This window comes from Sceloporus occidentalis, unplaced genomic scaffold, assembly GCF_023333645.1.
Source record: "Sceloporus occidentalis isolate IW3139 unplaced genomic scaffold, rSceOcc1.0.p SCAF_5, whole genome shotgun sequence".
NCBI lineage: Eukaryota > Metazoa > Chordata > Lepidosauria > Squamata > Phrynosomatidae > Sceloporus > Sceloporus occidentalis.
The window spans coordinates 114,978,167-114,999,796 of NW_028316985.1; the positions used below are offsets into that span (position 1 = coordinate 114,978,167).

The 21,630-nt window shown below is 38.3% G+C and overlaps 1 protein-coding gene across 5 annotated transcripts in view; it reads right to left on the reverse strand.

Moving 5' to 3' along the window:
- ATP8A1 (ATPase phospholipid transporting 8A1) overlaps positions 1-21,630 on the reverse strand; it is a 100,900-nt gene that overhangs the window by 13,044 nt on the left and 66,226 nt on the right. For all 5 annotated transcript variants that reach the window (XM_089525180.1, XM_089525178.1, XM_089525182.1 and 2 more), the window contains 10 exons: positions 20,986-21,050; positions 18,766-18,938; positions 15,155-15,338; positions 14,949-15,059; positions 12,759-12,833; positions 12,536-12,658; positions 9,387-9,465; positions 5,384-5,445; positions 3,252-3,308; positions 69-176 (listed from right to left, as the gene is read on the reverse strand). In XM_089525180.1, coding sequence (XP_089381306.1) covers positions 69-176; positions 3,252-3,308; positions 5,384-5,445; positions 9,387-9,465; positions 12,536-12,658; positions 12,759-12,833; positions 14,949-15,059; positions 15,155-15,338; positions 18,766-18,938; positions 20,986-21,050 — 1,037 coding nt within the window. The remainder of the gene's footprint in view (positions 1-68; positions 177-3,251; positions 3,309-5,383; positions 5,446-9,386; positions 9,466-12,535; positions 12,659-12,758; positions 12,834-14,948; positions 15,060-15,154; positions 15,339-18,765; positions 18,939-20,985; positions 21,051-21,630) is intronic.

The window sequence follows — 21,630 nt, forward strand, 5'->3', positions numbered from 1 at the left end:
GGTTTCAAACAAAAAGGAAAATATAATTTTGCACACAGGTTTGGAAATTAATTAAAAGATAAACATACCTCTCCTGACATATCAGGTGCCATAGGAATGAGAGGCCACAAAGAAGAGTAGATTCCAAAAAATACCACCCATAGTGCAATGCTGCCCCATATGGCTACATGGCTAAACTGGAAAAAGAAATAATACAAAATACAAATTCAGTTATTTCATGAATGCCTGCTAAATAGTCATACTTATTAGGATACACCCCCGGTTAATTTAGGGTCTTTGAAACAACAGATTTTAGTTAGCTGCTATTTGGCTTCTTTGAAATTAATGTGAAATGTTTCCCTGATTTACGTTTACATTTAATTGATTTCAATGGGAACTAAGCAAAACTAACATAACTTGCAGCCAACCCTTTTATGTTTACCACATGAACAGACATTTTAAAGAAAAAGTAGCATCGATGTAGCTACAGTCATATTGAACTCTATGTTCAATTCTACTGAAGGAATAGTGGTGTGAAATATTGAATATTTTTTAAATGGGTATTCTAAAGCAACTGAAACTACAACATATGAAAGACTATGATTAATTTATTTTATTTTTTATGGAACGCAGGCATTCCTCAATTAAGAAAGCCTCTGAAAGTGAGGCTTCTTTTTACAGAGGCTTCTTTTAACATCTGCCCAGACCTCTTTTTTCCTCCTTGTCTCTGGCTACCTAGAAGGTTTTTTTAAAGCAGCATTGGCATTGGGAACATGGTAGATGCAAGGACTGGAGAAAAAATTTCAGGCTGCACTAGCATGTCTGGTATTCTACTCTAACAAATCTTATTGTAGCTCTTAAAACAGGTAAGATAAACAGCAGCTGCCCCCAAAATGCTTTACTGAACATGTATGAACAGCAAAACAGAGTGAAAGGGGGGCCATCAGATAAGCCTGCCTCATAAACTACCTAGAGCATTCTAAAAACATAGGCGGGTTATAAACCGCCGCTTTGCGGCGATCTGCCGCCGCCGCTGTTTGCTCCGTGAGGGAGCCGCTGCAGCCAAACCGTGCGGCTCCGTTACGGAGCAAAAAAGAACCTCCAAAATGGAGCTTCTTTCCGCGGCGCAGCTATGATGCCGTGAGGCGCGCTGGCGCACTCGTGACGTCATAGGCGCCGTGACACGTCTGGACGCTATGCGTCGAAGACGTAAACATGGCGGCAGCCGTCTGGAACGGCCGCCGCCAAAAAATACGTAGTGACTACGTATTAGGGTTAGGGGTGTGTGGAAGCACCGCACCTTCCTAACCCTAATACATAGTCACTACACATTTTTTGGCGGTCTGTAACCCGCCATAGTTCCATATGTTTGGCCACCAAAACGGAGATCATAAGAAAATGAGGCTGATGGAAGAGGAAGTAATCCTTCGAGGTATTTTAGAGGAAGCCTTCAAGTAGTCTCTAGAAGTTTCAAAATGTTTTTGTTTACTTATGCAGGGCTTACCTGATCTGGGTGTTTCATTTCATATAATATATATTGTTTGTTTTGAATAAAAGGTTCTGACTATGGTATCAAATTTTCGGTTAAAGAAATAATACATCTGCTTTGTTAAGTACCCAGCTTGTTGGGGGCAATTAGCTTACTCATTGTAAACCACTTAGAGACTGCTTAATGTGGTATGAAGCGGTATATAAATGAAGCTGCTATTGCTATTCCACATAATTGCTTTATATGCACATCATTTTGTTGTAGGAGGATAGTAATGTCATTATCTTTTGTGTTTTGTTTTACATAAGTCTAGATCAGTGATTCCCAAACTTTGGTCCTCCAAATGTTTTGGACTTCAGCTCCCAGAATTCCAAAACACCTGGAGGGCCAACATTTGGGAATCAATGGTCTAGATGCATACTTTCATGAGGAAAAAAGAAGAAGAGCAAAACATTTAAAAACTGATGCAAAAATTACAATGTAAACATGACAATGTGTATTATTCTGTCACTACTTACTATCCAAGGAGGCTAATGACACGTATACAATAATATTCCAAACAACAGTATGTTGTCTTTTAAAAAATGCTTGACTCAGGCTGGCTCGTGTGCAAAAGTCACTCTATTTACACTGTTTGCAGCAGGGGTGGGACAACAAGTTCTGGGCACCTGTGGACCATAACTCTAACCCCAGGATGCTTCAGCAGCCACACTAGCCACTCCAAATTAAATCAGGAGAGACTAAACACGGCTGTTTTCTTAAATCCACAATTACAGAATACTCTGATTTTTTTGCTATAACAAGGCATGTATGGAGATGTGTAAAAGAAGCATCTACTCCTTGTTTAGAGAAAATCATATTTCTTGAAAGTAAGCTTCTCTTTGTTAAAAATATGCTGGGAAAAACTGTTTTTGGAAGGCTCCAGAGGCTTAAAAACCAACCTGGAAGTGTGTAGAGGTAGGCTGCACAACCCCTAACACTTTACAAATTATATGTATAGTGTCTTCATATTTTTAAAAACCCTGCACTCTGTTGAAACTCAGCCCTATGCAGTAACTTCAATTTCCACTTGTCAAACACATATATCGTTCACATAATTTTTCAATTATAATTGCATCACTGTACTACCCAGCTTCTACAGATGTGTGGTGTCTTTATACCAGTTATACCTGTTAAGTAATTTTTTAAACGGAGAGTTTAAAAAGAGATTGTAATATGGTACAGAAATTACTGTACAAACAAAAAGTATCACATTGTACACACACAAGTTATTATGTTCACTTGAAGTAAGGATTTTATATTACTGGCTATTGCTCCTAACCTCAGTTATACAGTGCGCCTGTGTCATACACGGGTGTGCTTTATGCGGCTTTCAGCATATGCTGAAAGCTGTACAGGGAGAAGGGGTGGTGTATCCCATAGGGAACAATGGGGTGCACACCCATGGTGTGTGTGTGCCGCTGCGTGCACAAGCCCCATTCATTTAAATGGGGTTCAAGCATAGGCGGAATTCGCTTCAAATGGGGGAGTTCGGAACGGATCCCCCGCGTAAAGAAAGGGCGCACTGTATGCCTTCTTTTCTCTTTGCTCGTGACTTGGCTTGCAGAAACTATTTGTGCAGAGTTGTTTAGAGCAAAATATTTAAAAATATTTAAATTATCATACAACATGCTGACCACTAATTATAACAGTGAATACTCTCTTACATAAATTACAATGAATTTAATCTGTCACTTTATTGCATTGTATTACAGTATGATTTTATTTAAAAAGGATTTCTTACCAAAGTCCAATATGAAGTCTCTAATCCAGCTTTTAAACATACAGTTATTACTACAAACTAAAATAAAAGATAGAAATTAGTTACTTTTCTTAAAGAGATAATAGAAATAATAGTGTGTAAATTCTAAATTATCTAAAAAGTTTCATGTAAAAGGATATATTGAACATTAAATATTCCATTTTGTAGCTTAATATTTTAAAACTGTTACAGGGCAAGCCAACTGTTAGTTCCAACTAGAGTACACACATTAAATAAGAGGAATTTATGTAAGTATTAGCTCAGAGTTCTCTCTGGGGTTATTCACACTACATTATATACCCATTTGCAAACTAGTTTTAAAGGGGAGCGTTCACACAGTTTTTCCTCACCCGAATTCTGGGGGGATTAGCACAAATCCTCCTTAACTTCATTCTTTTGGAACTGGGGATTTCAGCGCATCTTTTCAAAAGAACCCATCTTTTTTTACCAGCCATCAATGGGAACTTGCTGTCAATTCAATTCGGAGCACAGGATGGGAGGGTTTAATGGCCACCCGTTTGTTCTCTTCCTGCCAGCCAAAGCCAAAGCCAGGGAGGGGGGTTTCCTGGGAACATCATTATATAGTGTACTTTTTAAAAAAATTAACAGCTTATGCACATATTTGCTGTTGCATGGCCACAGTAGATAGCACCTTTAAATACTCGCATCATCAGTATGACAAAGGTGTGCATGACTTGCTTGACATTTTAAAAAAAACCGTCAGTGGGGCTGGAGGTTAGAGGTCAAGAAATAAAACCACAACAGACTCTGCTCCCAAACTGGTGCAAACTAAAGCTCTCGCACACATATTATATTACATGTATACCCCACATTTAAACCCACAGGGGTTTCTTGGCTGACCTATCCCAGGGTTTCTTGCTAAGAGTTGTTCTGTGGGGCTTGCCATTGCCATACCCTGAGGCTGACGTGTGTGTGTGTATGTGGATTCGCCCAGACAGTGTGATGTAGATGCACATCATTTGATTGACAGTTAACCCCCCCCCCCAGAATGATTGAAATGCAGCTCAATTTTAAATCAATACAAATGGTAATGTGAACTTCAACAGCATTAAATTGCCACAGAGAGATTTGATTGGAGTAAATGTAGTGGGAACTCTGATTCGGTATTGCACCATCGAATCTCCCCTGATCTAGGTAAAGGTAAAAGTAATCCCTTGACATGAATGTCTAGTCATAACTGACTCTAGGGGACAGTGCTCATCTCCCTTTCTAAGCCAAAGAACCAGCATTGTCCAAGGACTGCTCTGATGGTCATGTGACCAGCATGACTCCACCAAATGCTGTTACCTTCCCACTGAGAAGTGGTACCTATCTATCTACTTGTATTTGCATGCTTTCAACTGCTAGGTTGGCAGAAACTGGGACTAGTGACAGGAATTCACCCCATCATGCAGCACCCGGACCTCAAACTGCCAACCTGCCGGTCTTGCAATCAACAGTCAGCGTCTTAATCATTTGAATTACTTGGCACAAAAATGCTAGTGTCAATGTGGCCTTTGATTCACTGGGATCACTCTAGTTGGAACTACCAATTTGACCTACTGTACTGTAGGTCTGTTGATACAATTTTAGAGGCTTGTAGCCAGCATCCACAGAAATGTAGAACTAGTTCTGTGAGCAAACTTAAGTTTTGAACTTAAGGATATTTTATATGGTATGGGTGGTTGCTCAAAGAAACAAGTTCTATACTCCAAAAATGTTGCAGATCACTTAGAAAAGCCTAAAGTAACTCTCTGAATGCTAGTCTTTCTATCTTTGCAAAGGAACAAAGAAAACTAAACACATATTTTATACTATGAGCAAAAAATCTTGTTATCAAATCTCCATCATTATCTTCTGATTTGAATACAGTTGCCCCTTGGAACTCGTGGGGGATCCATCCTGGACCCCCCTCCCCGCAAGTTTCAAATCTTGCACATATTCAAGCCCCATAGACCTGAATGGGGTGCGTGCATGCAGGGCATGCACCATGGGCATGCGCCCCATTAAGGTTAATGGCGGTCACCCTCCAGAGATTTTCAAGTCAGTGGATTTCAAGTCCGCGGATTTGGAAGGGCGACTGTATAAGCTAATATAACAGTAGCAATACTTACTGTATATACTGTGTTTCCCAAGAGTAAGTAGTCTGAGGTTCTACCACTGGCAAATACAGTATCTGCAAGATAACATCATTGGAAATATTACAACTGCAATCATTTATGGAAAGAATTTCTGTGAAATATCTTTGTTCCTTAGGGAAAACTTAAGGAAAAAGAAATCCACAGGAGTAAAAATTAAGGAAGGATGACAAAAGCATAAAAAAGGAAGCAGCCCTCCTAAGTTTTTGTTCTTGGGCAACACAAAGCACAAGCACAAGAGGGTTCAGGAACTGATGCTTCTCAACTATGGATTCCTTCCACCCCCAAACAATTGGATTGCTCTGTCTACTGCTAGGAATACAAACAACTGTACAATTAACAATTAAAAAAACCTGGCACAATGAAACAATTAAATGTAGCTCAAAATGCAGTAAAAGCACTAAAAATCATCACCAAAAACCAGCTGGATCAGTGCTTCTCAGGCTATTTGATGTGCAGGAGCAACAATTATTTTTTTCCAAGGTGCCAGGGATCAGTACTGCATTCGCATCCATTAGCCACAACTGTTTTTTCTTTCCTAGAAATTTGCTAGGGACAAGGAGCAGTTCAAGGAGTACCACTATGAGTAGCACTGTGTTAGATTACATGCTAGAAGCCTTGTGCAGATAAAAGGGGTTAAAATGACTGGATTGGCACCAGGCAAACCTCCCTAGATGAACATTACACACACACATGAGGTGTCATAGTTGAAAAGACACTTTTACAGGGAACTATGTGCTTAACATCAGAAAAAGGAACCTAAAGGAAACCCTCCCATGAAGACTCCCAACATTTGGGCAGACTGATGTGGGAGAAGGTGGTTGTCAAGATACCTAAACACCCATAATTTTACAAAATACAATTTTACCAGTATTCTGTTTTGTTGCTGGAAATGGATGGCATTCCATGTAGCTCTTTAAGAGCTCCTTACCAATTATATAGTGGCCCTTTAGTATCTGCAGAGAGTTGGTTCCAGGATAAAAAAGAAAAACCCTTTGTGAATGCTTAAGTCAAGATTTAAAATTTAAATTTACCAGCGACAGATAACAGCCAGTCTGAGAAGCAGTCTTAGGGCAGGAACATATTCTTTCTGCTTCTGCTGCAATTTAGCTCTGAAGGGGCAGCTGGCATGCTCGCAGGAAGAATGAAGGCATAGCTTGGGGCATGGCTCCCTTCCCTCTTGGCTTATTGATTTCTGATTGAAATCAGTCCTACAATGGAGTTTAAAAGAGATCAAGAAACAGTAAGTGCCTATCTCAGTAAGTGCCTACCTCTGGGAGCTTGGCCTTGCCGGTGCTGCCTTCCAACCTCCCCCCAGTGTCCTCCTTCTTGGGGTTGAGTTCAGTCTCAGGGGTTAGAAGGCAGCACCAGCAAGGCCAAGCTACTAGAGCAGGCACTTACTGCTTCTTGATCTCTTTTAAACTACTTCATGGGGTTGCTTTCAATTAAAAATGGGGTGGATCAGGGGTTGGAAGGCAACACTGGCAAAGCCAGGCTCCCAGACCTTATTGCTTCTTCCTCTCTTTTAAATTCCTTCATGGGACTGCTTTCAGTCAGAAACAGTGGGGGAATGAGGGGTTGAAAGGCAGCACTGGCAAGGCCATGTGCCCAGAGCCAGGCACTTACTGCTTTTTTAAACTCTTTTGTGGTATTGATTTCAATCAGACAGGAGAGAGGGATTTCAATAAGCCAAATGGGAGGGGAAGGCAAACCCAAAGCACCATGCCTACATTTTCCTGGGAGCATGCCAGCTACTCCTTTAGAGTCAAACTGCACCAGAAGCAGGAAGAATGAATCCCTAGTGCCCAAATCCTTCCACCTCAATCTCCCTTCCTGCCCTGAGACTGCTTCTCAGCCTGGCTGGCATCAATCACAGATAAAAACAAAATCTTAATTTCAGTCTGTGGATGCTGAAATGTGCAGATACCAAATCCATGGATACCGAGGCCCCACTGTATTTTGACCTAAATGGCTTTGAAGAAGTCTTCCAAGTAGGGATTGATCTTCAGATCTGAACAGATCCAGAATCAAATTAGAGTGATTCAGAAAGATTCAACAGGTGTTTAAATCAAAGCAGGTTTTCTTCAAAATGCATTGAATAAGAACTGTTCATAAAGCTTCGTTAGTGATTCAGAGGGACCTAGAGAATGCAACTTCAGGCTCTGATAACATTTTGCTTAAGCTGTCGATATAAAGAAAAAGCCAGGAAAGACTGTATTTTGTTATCTGTTACAAAATATTTTGGGGAAGACATTAATAGTGAACTGTGGAGAGGAGGATTTGGAATCATACTTTTCATTTGATTAGCATTGTGAGATAGCCTGAACCCTTTCTCCTTCTTGTAGTGGAAAGGCCCATTGAATATCTGGCTTTTCTACCAGCAAGTGCCTCCAATAATGTGATAGGACTGGTGGTAGTGTCTTCTGTACTGAAACTAGAACCAGCTTGAGCTTTCTTTAACTTAAGGGAGATGCCACCTCAGGAGATTTACATACCACAGTAAGAGTTCTAATGATATTCTAGTTCCTCAAAGAAGTACAGCAGCAGTCTGGAGACAATTTTCTTTAGAGATCAAAATCAGCTTCTAGTAATATCAGGATCAATACCAATGAAGTCAATATGATTGGTTGTAATACTCTCCAGGAGGAAAAATAAATAAATATGCATATGGCAGTTTCCTTCAGTTGACTTGAGACAGCTACAGGGGCATGGTGAAGATGTTGGTAAAGCTGTTTAACCCTTGAATGTCATTTCACATAGCAAAATTAGGCAATGGGTTCTCTGTAATGATAACTGGTTTTATGTCATGACCAATATATTCTTCATTACCCCACTCACATCAGTAGCTACAGTGAGCACAACTTCTTCCAACTGACTCTTGATCATGACTAGAAGAGCTGGAATGGAAAGATCTGGTACTGAGGTCAGATCTGCTGTCACTGCAATACTAACTGCAGTTATTGTTAGTCACTGTAGTTGATGAAAGCTGTTTCCGGTACTTATACTTTGCATTGTTTTTATCCTTCTTTTTCTTAATCTTGACAGTCATCTGTATACTATGGAAAGTTTGTTTTCAGATCAGCTTTTATGATGCTGAACTAGATACGAGTGGTGGAGCTGCATTCCTTGTTTGTCTTCAGCTAGTACCAATGAGATTGGCCCTGATGACTGGTACTGAGACCCGGTACAGACAGTTCCCTCATAGACTTTGGGAGTGATAGTGAACCTTATTATTTAATTATTCCATTTATTTACCACATTTGGTGGTAAAACAAACAAAAGATTGTTGCTTACCCGTGAACTGAAACCAACAATTTTTACTCTGCAGAAATATTTCTGTCTCTTCCAAGTACAAACTGGTAGAAAGGCTGAAGCATTTGACCTATTAATCTTTTTTTTAAAGTTTATATATATATTTTATCCTCTGCAGATAATGAAAGATTTTAAAAGTAGAGGCCTGCATACTCTTCGTTTGGAAATACAGTTGTCCCTCTATTTTCATGGGCTTTGTCACGGACTGGCAAGGGTTGAAATGGTCTGTGTGCCCACGGTGCATGCACAGAGCCGCAAACGGGAGTGTGCTGCCAATCAAGCCAATGAGGCTTGAATATTTGCAAATTTCCATTTTTGCAGGGAGGTCCGCAACTGATCCCTCATGAAAATGGATGACTGTACTTTCAAATTCATTTCTATCACTTAATCAGAGCTCTGGCTCTCAAATCACATACTGTGGAGAACACATATGTGTTTTTATGTTATTAAATAACTGTCATACCCCTAATTACAATATATTTGATTTTAAAATATTTTAATTCATGATAGAAAAATAAAAAAACGCACCAAGAACAAGTACAGCTGTTATTCAAAACATTGTTATTTAAGCTGTTACATTATGGACCTTGCCCAGGTATAATTCTGGGCACAGCCATTTTAAATATATACAGTACTTTTCAGTTTTGTATTTCATTCATTTACTTACCATATTGGATGGCTTTTAGTGGAAACCAAAACAGAATTACTGAGTGGAAGAGGCCATTTAAACAATGAACCCAGAAAACCTAAAGGAAAACAAACATTCATGAGAACCATTTGTGATAAAACTAACTCTGTGAACTCTAACCTTCTTTTTATCTTTTAGAAAGATTCAGAAAATGTGTTTTTCAAAAGGCCACCTTCAAGAACTAATATAACCAAGGCATTTTCTGCCTCACAGCTCTTCATGGGTCATTTATTTATTTTTATGTTTATCAAAAGAGGTTCATGATCTTTCACTTTTAATTTCTTTAACAAAAATGGAAAAAAAGCCTGTTAAACTAAAAAGCCAAATCCCAATGAAAAATAACCTTTGCTATGTGCAGTGCTAACATTAAGATGTAATAAATACTATCCACAGATATTTGTGGCTTTATTTTCCTAATGAACAGAGGACAGAGATATAATTTAACACAACTATTTCAATTTTAAAACAGCAAATAAATTGGGCTGTCAATGTGCATCAGATTTCTTCACTAAACACACATTTCTATGATTGTTTCTTTTTTTACTAAACATTTAAAAACTTACATTCAAAAGTGTATATAGTCAATATTTGTAAATATTCAAATCCAGCACTCTGTGCACTATATGAGAACCAGGTAAGAAAAGAGCTGTGGACACCCTATAAAAAACAACTATGTTCTATATTATGTAATCTTTTACAGAGTATCTTTATTATGCTAAATTGAAGCCCACAAAAACTTTTAAGTTGTTCAAATAATAAAAATTAAGTTACCTCTCTCAAAAAATGTTCCACCATGTCTCTAACTTCTTTGTTACTTTATCCAACCAGGTAAGGTTTTATGATCCAATTTACGCCACAATACTGTGCACATTTTTCAACTTGTGTTACTCGTTAACCTTTGTCTCTCCTCCTTGCTGTGTCATTGCCACAAGTTTTATTTGACATAAAGCACAGGTGGGTGCAAGAAAATTCGATCTGCTTTTCCATTTTCCTGACCAATACTTATTGTTACATGCTAATCCTTTAACCCTCGTCATGGCCCCATGAACCCTGACCCTTTTTACCATAACAAATATACACATCATCATTCAGTGCAAGAATGATCCCAGATATTCTGCACATCAAATCTGTCTCAGCCATTCTGACTTCACATGTAGTTTAAAACCATTTATACACAAAATCTACTTAAATAAACACAATCAAATAAACAAACCATATGTACTTAAAACCAGACATGATCAGAACATGTTCACACCATTTGAAAAAAGCTTTTTTTAAAAAAACATACACACTATAGCAATATAATCTTCTAATCTGAATTCAATGAAAATTCTGAAATTCATTTAACTGCTATATTAAACCATACTTGTTCAACGACTTATAGACGAAATATGGTTATTTCATCTATAATTATTTTGATCTGTATAATTTATGGGTTTACTCTATAAGACTGTTTTGATGAATAGAGTCTATGGGGCAATGGATAAGTGAGAAAAAAGCTAATGTAATAATTAAAACGTAAAATTTGAAAAAAAGTGTGTGTGTTCTTTTAAATATATTTTTTGCTATATACTGTCTTGAAATTCTTCTAGAATTTAAAACTCTGGTGTTCAGTCATGAAATATTAATTCCTCTTGAACTCTTATTTTGAATTTGTATACAGTCTGATGAAACCAAGGCCAAATAGAAATGTTAGTTATGCCTTTCTGTGAAAATTACAGGCAAGAGCTAACAATCCAGTGCCAGGGTAACTGTCACCTTCTTTCACTTCTTGTCTTCCTCCAGGTTTCTATGGCACCAAACACTTACACTAGAGGAAACTTCCTAACAGGTTTTAGTACACAGAGCCGACTGTAAGATTTAGGATAATATTAATAATTCTGGTGAAAGCACCTGAGTTCTATTATTTGATTCTTGTGATTACATGCATATATAGTCGCCCCTCCATTTTTGTGGACTTTGAATCCACATCCCTCGCAAACGGAGGGGGACAAAATGGGGGGCATGCCACCATTCAAGCCAATGGGGCTCGAATACAATCAGCGATTTTCTGTTTTCACGTGGGGAGGTCCAGAATGAATTCCCTGCAAAAACGGAAGGGCTACTGTACAAACTTATTTATTAATACTTTTATTAATAGTTATGTATTCATGTAGTGTTTCAATGTATCTGTAGCTTTACAGAATATAGACAATATTATGAATATTTATAGAATATTTACAGAATACAGACTAACCACAATGAGTGTGGAATCTAAAATTATTCCACCTTAATATTTTTAGGTCATACTTCAGTTTTAATTTGGAAGATTTATGCATGGCATTCATATTTGTTTAAAACGTATTTCCAGAAAAGCATTAATATTAAGGAGGCAAATAATTTATACTGATAAAAAGTTTGGATCCAGAGTTAGCCCTATGGGTAAGAGGAACATACTTTTGCAACCTTGAGGATGTACAATGAAATTCTCTTTCATCTACTTTCCATCAAGTAATATCTTGCTCTGGAGTTTCCCCAATATTCAGGAACAGCTTTTCAGGAGAACAAAGAACTGTAGTTTGAATGAAGGGCTGGAAAGTCACACTGTGGATATAGCTTCCACACATAAGAGACTACCAGATGGAGGAAAAATGGGGAAAGAAAAATGCATACTCCTGGCAAAGTTGTGCGATCACACTGACAATTTTAAAACGACGTTGTGCTTATTCAGGACTTAACTCATGAAGCTCCAGGAATGCTCCAGCAACAAAACATTCTCGGGACTTCCCCATTAATCGTTTGTTGCTGGAACATTCCTGGATCTTCATGGGTTAAGTCTTAGATAAGCGCAAAGTGCCTGAAAATCTTCAGTGCTATTGTGCGACCTTCCTAGGAATGTGCCTTTTACTCCCAGCTTTTCCCCTCCATCTGATAATCTCCATAGACATTTAGATCCTGGTAATTATATTCAATTACTATAGCCTGACAGTGATGTAGAAGTTTCATTCATAATTTTAATAGCACTCTTTTTAATCCCATAGAACTAATATAGAGTCAAATACTTTTAACAATTTTTAATGATAGAGAACCTAGATAGAATTGAATATGCATAAAATGCTAGTATAAAAACTGAACAAAATCTTTTCTACCTTTGAATTGAAATCCAAGGCATTTTGAGAAGTCTTGTATAATTCAGGGTATTTTAACATATTTTCTTTGCGGCAGGATCTCTCAAATATTCCAAGTGTCAATGGGGGCATTGCTGTAAACATCTAATGTATAAATAAAATATACCACAAGATTAGTTTGATAAAGAATTTCAATATTTTACAATAATTTAAAATATCAAAAGAAATAACATAATAACCTTACCACATTGTAAAGTCCTATGCACCATCTTTCAAATAGAATTTGCCCAGAAAATCCATTAACAAATGCAAACCATATCTGGAGAACAGATGATGAACATATTCAGTTCTATTTAGACATATTGGCAGTTAAATCTTACAATATTTTACTAAACTTGAACAAATTTTCAGTTTTACTTGTATTAAAAAAGAAGACAACTATTATTTTTTACTTCGTGCAACTGTAAAACAATATGTCTTGCTTGCAGCTGTCTAATATGTTTCTTAGTCGCATAGGCATAATGAAGGAATGCTGCAGGCCACCTTGCAAAGTACAAGTCAGGCTGTGCACTAAGCCTCTCAAAAATTTTTTTACAAAATGCAAAAATGAGAAAAAAAGGAGGAGTAGGGAAATTAATTCTGCTGCTTCCTCCCTACTATTTAAGTCTATGGGGCAACAGAGTGACTCAAGGTGAGATGTGTAGTGTTCGAAAGGGCTGCAGCATGACCTGTTTGGCTAGCAGAAAAATGTGCAAGGCAATCTTTTTTTGACTGAAAAGGAGTGCAGCTGATCAGTTGTCTGGGGAGGGTACTGAGACAGTGTGGTAGAGAAGGAATCAATGTATTGCTGTGGATAAATATGGTGCATGATTGCATGTCTGTGTATGGACAGAGTGGTGCAGTATGTATGTTTGTACTGTACTTCTGTTTGTAATATGGAATGAGAATGAGTGAGAGAGGGAGTATTCTGTGTTAGATAGGGAAACTACTTTTTCCTCTTTTGAAAGTTGTTTGGGTTCAAAATAATAGTTTTGTCTGTCTGATATATAACTTAACATTATCTTTTATTTGGCACATTACTGGCTTTTTATCTGCATTAATTTGCCTTTCTATGACAGCAGTTTAATGATAGGAACCATTTTATGAATGGGCAGCCCTTAAGGCAACCATTTTGTGAGGCTACCCATGGCATTTTGTCTAAATTCTAAATGTGACCACATGACACTTTCTCAAAATTCAAAATGTGACTACCCAAAAAAAAGGTCTATGGATTTTTGGTCTTGGAACTGGAAAGAAGCTGACAATGAACTGAAAGATGACCAAACATTCTAAAAGAACACCAACTCCTTTGCTACCCAGTGGAAGATTTGTCAGGTCCCACTGCGCTTGGGATTCAAATCAGTTCATTCTCTAGACCAGGGGTGGATGAGGTGTAGCTCCCAGGTGGGCAAGCATAAATTATTATCCCATAATTTATGGGGGATGGGGATGTTAACCTGGAGAAGAGAAGGTTAAGAGGTGATATGATAGCTTTGTTTAAATATTTGTAGGGATGTCATATTGAGGAGGGAGCAAGCTTATTTTCTGCTGCTCCAGAGACTAGGAACAATGGATGCAAGCTCCAGGAAAAGAGATTCCACCATTAGGAGGAACTTCGTGACAGTAAGGGCTGTTCAACAGTGGAACACACTCCCTTGGAGTGTATTGGAGTCTCCTTCCTTGGAAGTCTTTAAACAGAGGCTGGATGGCCATCTGCCGGGGATGCTTTGATTGAGATTTCCTGCATGCCAGGGGGTTGGACTGGATGGCCCTTGCGGCCTCTTCCAACTCTATTATTTTATGATGCTATGATTTGTTTTGTTGTGGCTGGAAAGGCCTTTTCTTAGGGACCAGCAGTGACCAGTGGGTCTGAGTGTCATGCAGAATTTAGGAGTGAAGATCCCTCCTCTACTCAGTTCTATAGTATTCTGATCATAGCTCTGTGAACACTCATATATGCGAGTCACTGAAACAACAAAGAACATAAACTGCACTGCTATCAGCAGGCAAAAAGGAAAAAAGAAAAGAAAAAAATTATAAAGATAAATATAACACTGGAATTTATTTCTTACCTTTTGGAGTAATAGGTATGATTAAATACTTCAAGGCATAATTTCCTGTTTATATATATCTTGATATTATGAAATCAAGAAGTCTTGTTTTAATTATTATATGTATTCTACTCATTTTATGTAACCAACCAACCAACCAAATATAATGGCTAATTGCTTTTCACATTAGTAATCAATCAGTACAACCATAATGAATAGGGTTTTACAAATCAAAATGGAAAGGAATGCGTTAAATGATATACAACATTCATTTTGACAGTGTAAAGATTTGCACACTCTTCAGTGTGGCAATTTTTTAAAAAAAACATTTATTCTGGCATTACCTCAATAATATAAAGGACAATATTCTTGTAGAAGCAGTATAAGATGCATTTAGCAATTCTGCTGTAGTTCCAGGCACCATGGACCAAAAGTAAATTCTTCAAATACTTGAACTACAAATGATAATAGGAAAAACACTTTAGATAGAGGTATATAAGGCCCTTAAAATGATATTTTAAAAATATTGTTTATCAGTAGAAAGGTTTACCTGAGCTATCGAATAATCTGACGAATTAGCTGCTTGTAGCCCTTCATTTCCACTTATACCAATACCAACATGTGCTGTTTGTATCATACTAACATCATTTGCTCCATCACCAATTGCTAATGTTACTACCTTTACTTGTTTTTTAACCATTTCCACAACTTCAGACTTCTGAAGAGGTGAAACCCTAGGAAAATGGAGGGGGGGGGGGGGGGAAAGAGACACATTTCAAGTTTATTATTATTATTAAATATATATTTTTGCAGAAGTAAAACAAGAAATCAAAATTGCCATTTTGGCTTTTCTTGACCACATAGTTCTGAAATCCTAATATTTGCAAAGAAAGATTTGGAGGCACCTTCTAAAAGCTGCAGTGAAACAATCAAGAATCAAGAAGATAGGGATAAGATACTGGATGTGCAGAAGAGCAATTCATTATCACAAGGTTTGTATCTCTTGCAGTAGCTTCAGAGGCAAGAATTATTCAAATATTGTTTTGTCCATTCACTCTTATCTTCTCTATTTCATTATATATATCTTTGCTTTAAGTTAAAAGTAGTCATGAGAGAGACAGAGCAGAAAAAGCTTATGAAAGAAATTAACCAAAATTGGTTCTCACCCCTATGTAAAAATTGTTGCAGCCAAGTCTCCAGGATGGGGTGGCTTGCTCCTCTGCACATCCAGGAATGGCTCTTCACAGTTAATACCAATATCTCATCTGGATGATGCAAAGGAACAATGCATGATCATATGGGACATACCCAAGCCTCTGATTACTTTGTAGGCGTGGCTGTCATTTCTAAAGGTAAAGGTAGTATGTCTAGTCATAACCGACTGTAGGAGGCGGTGCTCATCTCCATTTCTAAGCCAAAGAACCAACGTTGTCTGATGACTGCTCTGGTGGTCATGTGGCCAGCATGACTGCACAGAATGCTGTTACCTTCCCACTTAAGTGGTACCTATTTATCTATTTGCATTTGTATGCCTTCAAACTGCTAGACTGGTAGAAGCTGGGACTAGTGATGGGGAGTTCACCCCATCATGCAGCACTCGGGCCTCGAACTGCCAACCTTCCGATCTTCCGAACATCAGAACTGGCACCTTAACCACTAAGCCACCACACCCGTGCTATCCTTACTACTACCCCATATTTTTATTACTCAAAGCCACCTCTAATGAATGAAAATAATCTATCTCATAAAGTTGAATGGAAGCATTTGGTTCCCTCTAAGCTAATGCTGTATAAATTTCTTCCAAGACTGTAATTTTGTTGAATGTGGCATAACCTGATGAGATCCAGGAACATTAGTAGCATCATAACACAGGAAAGTCCATCTAGATATAATTTGCTTTGAAACTCTGTTTCCTAATGCACATGGACTGACTGAAATATTGCCTCAGTATGCCTAAGGTTTTTTGTTCTTTTCAAATACATTTTTACAGTTCATCAAACATATATCTGTCACTTCTTTTAAAGTGAGTAAAAAAAAGGTTTTGGGCAAAAAGTGGGCAGATATAGCAGATTTAGATGGAAGCAATACTGACCTAAAGTCCTAAAGTCTTGAGACTAAAATGCCAGGAGGCAATAAATAATCTTTATTTGCAGTCATTAGACCATAAAATCTTCAGCTTGAAACACACATTTGGTAAATAGGCATATAAAACATAATAAAATAAATATTAAAATATCTGTGTGTGTATGAGAAACTGGAATTGCACACCTGGATACAAAAAGAGATCTGTGTGAGTTTCCACAGTGAACTAAGCAGCCTATGAACAGTCTGCAAGGTGTAACTGTAGGCTTCAATTTACAATGCTGTGAACTTATAGCTATGTGCCTTCAGTACTAGCATTTAACTCCTGTGCCACCAGGGGTGACTCATTTGGCAGAAACAAGACCATCAAGAAAAGAAAACTCTGGCCTAGACAAGCAGAAGCACAGGTTTGCTAGCAATGGCGATCTCCAACAGAAAGCTATCCAGAGGTATGTGATGTGAAGGCAGAAGAAGATATCAACTGCAAGTGGTACTGAACTAGTAGAAAAATACTGAAAACAAGAAGGTATGTTATACAATTGCTTCTTGATCCAATAAGAAAAATACACCACAACCTGAAGGGCAAAAGAACCCTGCAGCCATGTGAAAGTGTGCAAGTTATGGCTTCAGTAATCAACAAGGGGCTCAGCAAGCCCTCTTTAAAAGTGAGGATAAAAGGATATTCAATGTAAAATAGGGGCAGTCACATGATAAAGCCACTAGAGGTCATTATATGTGATAGGCTGACATCAATAAACAGATCCTTCGAAACCAAAAGTACACCAACAACTAAATGTCCTTTTCTGCATAGAGTGTGAAGCGAACGAAAACTGAGTTCAGTAATGAGATGGCTAAGTACCATCAGAAAAGAAACCAGAGAAGAATTGTCCACACCAGAAATGAGTACTTGAAAGTATGGACAGTCCATCCCATCCAGAGAAAGTCTAGACAGCATCGATCTGGAAAAGGACACCAGTAACAATTTCTGGAATTATGCATGAATCATGGAATCAAAGAAACAAAGAATCATAGAGTTGAAAGAGACCTTAAAGCCATGAAGCCCAACTCCTTGCCACACAGGAATAGAACATCAAGCAGCCTGACAGAAGGTCGTACAACCTCGCCCCAAATATCTCCAAAGATAGATGGCCACCACACTGGGAAAAGGTGCGTTGCATTATTGAACAAGTCTTGCTGTCAGGAAGTTCCTCCTAATGTTTAGATGGAGCATCCATAGGTGCATCTGAATCCATTGCATCATGGCCAGCATGAGCATAAGAGCTTTATGGACCATACAATAGTGCCACAAAACCCCTATCATATGTATAGATGTGGGGAGCGTAAATGAAGCACGATGTGATATGTAAGGGATATCATCCTGCTTTATATGTTGGTCTCAAAGGGCTAGGGACAAGTCAAAGCAGGCCATCCAAAAAAAAAAAAAAAGAGACAGTCCATTTGCAAGAGGACTGTAACAAAGACCACACGTTGCCAAAAACATGGCAAAAGAACAACTGGAATGCAATGGGATTACTATAGTAGCAGCTATCAGACATCCCTGAACAAGTGTGATGTCAGGGCATAGCGACTCAGGAGAACATAGGCTTCCCTTTTGGGGGAAGGAATCCCATGCAGCACAGGAAGAATGCAGAAAGTTTTATCAGGGCTGCAGGCAGCGAATAGAAACACAGCCGCCTCACCAGAATGACACCTCAAGACAAAGATGTCCAAAGGAACCAGGGTACTGTGATAACAATTGGTACGGAGAGACAGGGCAGGTATGTTTGTTCCAAGATAGCAAAATGACAACCTGGCTAAAATATGCTTCCTCCCCCCATTTCTTTAGACCACTTTTGAGAATTAGAAGTTCTGTTGTGAAGTTGAAGGCTTTCATGGCCGGCATCCATAATTTTTTGTGGGTTTTTCGGGCTATGTGGCCATGTTCTAGCAGAGTTTCTTCCTGACATTTCACTAGCATCTGTGGCTGGCACCTTCAGAGAAGTTCTGTTGTCTTATATTTTGGGAGAGAAAGACTACACAAGACTGTATTAATATTTTATACTGAAGAAAAAGGTTTACCTGCAACAAATAACAGCTTTACAAGACAGAGACAAGTCCAGAAAATACTGTCTTACACCAAATGTCAAGGCATACTTCAATGTTTTACCATCAATAATAAGAGCAAAATCATTTTCCTTTCTCAAAGCATCACCAAGAGTGCTGCAGTGATGGCTTAATGTCTCTCTTGTTGCCTGTAAAATATAATAACCAAAAATGCACTTTACTTTCTTTTGAATAATTTTACATGCATGTAATAGTTAATTTAACTGAATGTTTTCAATGCCACTTTATTAGTATAGCTATCAATGTTAAGCAACTGTCCAAGTTTTGCAGTTGGCAATAGAAGACAGGTCGTGGTATGTGTGTGTATGTGTGTGAAGGGAGTATAAAATACTGTTTAGAGCAATCTTGCTATTGTTACTTTATTCTATCACTGTATGTAATCTTTAAGCCCTTAGTTCATTTCCAAGTGATCTGGTTTCCCTTATAGCTAATATCCACTGTTTTCCTCTTGTCATCGTTCCTCCTCCCCTGCTGCACTGCATGTTACTGTTCAGCATGGAGAGAGCCAAATTGATTTAAAATTATCTTCTCAGTATTTGCATCCATTTGCATCTTTTGTTCCCATGTGCTGATCAACTTCCCCTTTGTTATAAACTCCAGCATTTCACTTTAATGGTTCCCAGAGTAATTAATTCATTAAAACTGCTAGGGGTCCCATATTGGGAAACACATTGGACAGGAAGGAAGGAAGGAATCTCACTAATAAGAAAGATGTCATTTTACTGCTTATGGAAATCTACAGAATTCTGGCATTTTAATTAATGTACTGTACATCCATCTTATTTATTTATTTTATATCCTGCTTTCTCCTGAGATGGGTTTCTTTGCCTTTTCCTTACATCAGTGCTATTCAAAGTGATAATCAGGGCATTAGTGCCGATCCATGTGCATCAGCTGCTACTTCACAACCAATTTCCAGGAGACCTATAAATGTGATAATAACATGGCACAAATATGGTACATTAGAAGAAAAAAATGTGAGTCACCATATGTGACAGCTTGAGAAGCGCTGCTTTACACTTCTATCTGTCCAACTACAATACTAATAATATTACAGCAATGGCTGTACCACCATAATACCATTACAGAGTGTTTAAGTGTTTGAAGTGCTTCACACATACCTCAATAATCTTTACAACCACCATGAAAGTCAGGATAATTATTTACACTTGGACACTCTGATATTTTTATCTTGTATTTTATATGCTGTAATTTTGTAACTGTATTTAGTATTCTATTGATATGGTCAGCTGACTAATCAATAAACTTGTTGTTGAGTAGGATATGGAGGGCTGACTGTAGTGATGTTTAATTCTTTTTTAATTTTTGTAATCAATGTTTAAATTGTGTTTTTTAATCTATTGCATGCTGCCTTGGATGTAATTTTGGGAGAAAGGTGTGTTATAAGTATTTTCCCTATATACCAGATTGGAGAAGAAAGGTGAATCTAAGATAATAATTACTTCCCAAGACCATGTAACTGAGATAACACTTGGTCTCATTTTAATGAGCCATTTCACTATACTCTTTCTTTAATTTGCATAATTTACCACATTAATCCTGTTTTAAAGGTTTTTTTTAAAGTATGCATTTCTGGTCCTTACGCTTCTTTATCAATGAAATTCTGTAAAACTCAATAGTGCCCTCTCGTGGGTATAAGAGGATTTGCTCAACTGTTGAAATTATACTTCCCATATACTGTTAAACCTCTTTGCGGAGGGCAATCCCCATCTTCATTGTATCTACTCTCAGATTATTTGTAACTAATCCTCCCTCAGCAAGCTGTTAAACTGTATCCATAGCAATGAAAAGCATGAGCAGGAAAGCATAAGCAGGAAAAGCTGAGAAGCAATAGCTGAAGTTATGCAATGGACTTCTTCCTATGTCCCAGAAACAAATCAGATTAAAATATTTCCTAGAGCCATCCCCTTCAAGACTGCCTCAGGACCAAGCAATACTGATTGGTCTTGGGCTGCTCCTGGCCTATCCCATGATATTCTTGACTATCAGCCATAGTACAAAAAGGGAAGTTGGGCCACTACTCTCCTACCACACTTTGCATAGTAGAGAAAATGGGGCTCCTGGAAAGTAGGAACTTCTTTTAAATGTATGCAGAATGTAAGCATTACAGATAAAACTGTATAGACATCAATAGAAGTATTAGATTATACTTACATCAAGAGAGCCTTCATTTATGACGAGTAGCCCCATGTTCTTTCTTAAGAGTTTGCATGAGTGTCCTATTAAAAGAAATATTCATCAATATCTCAAAAGAGGGGGACTAGTATCTAGGTACGAACCAAGTAGCGATATCACAGTATCCTCACTAAAAGATAAGAATATTGTGCAGAGGCTGAAATGCAGTTCTGGTATTCTCTCAATTACTATGCAAATGAGCCCCAAATTTCTCTAACTAAATACCAAATGTACTACTGTATAGTAGCTTTGATATTATGTGCCAATTCAGTGATAGAAGCTATGCAGGAACTCCGTTTAGAAAAACTAAGGCGCGTTACAGACCGCCAAATTGCGGCGGTCTGCTGCCGGCGCCGGTTGCAGAGTCCAGGAGCCGCAGCTTCTAAACCGCGGGACTCCCGGACGCTGCGAGGAAGGAGCGCGGAAATCGTGCTCCTTCCTGGGCCCTGGAAGTGGCGCCGCAAAGCGCAAGGCGCGCTTTCGTGGCGTCACTTCCACTGCGACACATCTGGACACTAGACGTCCAAGATGTCAAAATGGCGGCGGCGGTGTGGAACGGCCGCTGCCATTTGTTACGGACAGAATCCGTAACAGGAGTAGGGGCGTCTAGAAGAGACGCCCCTT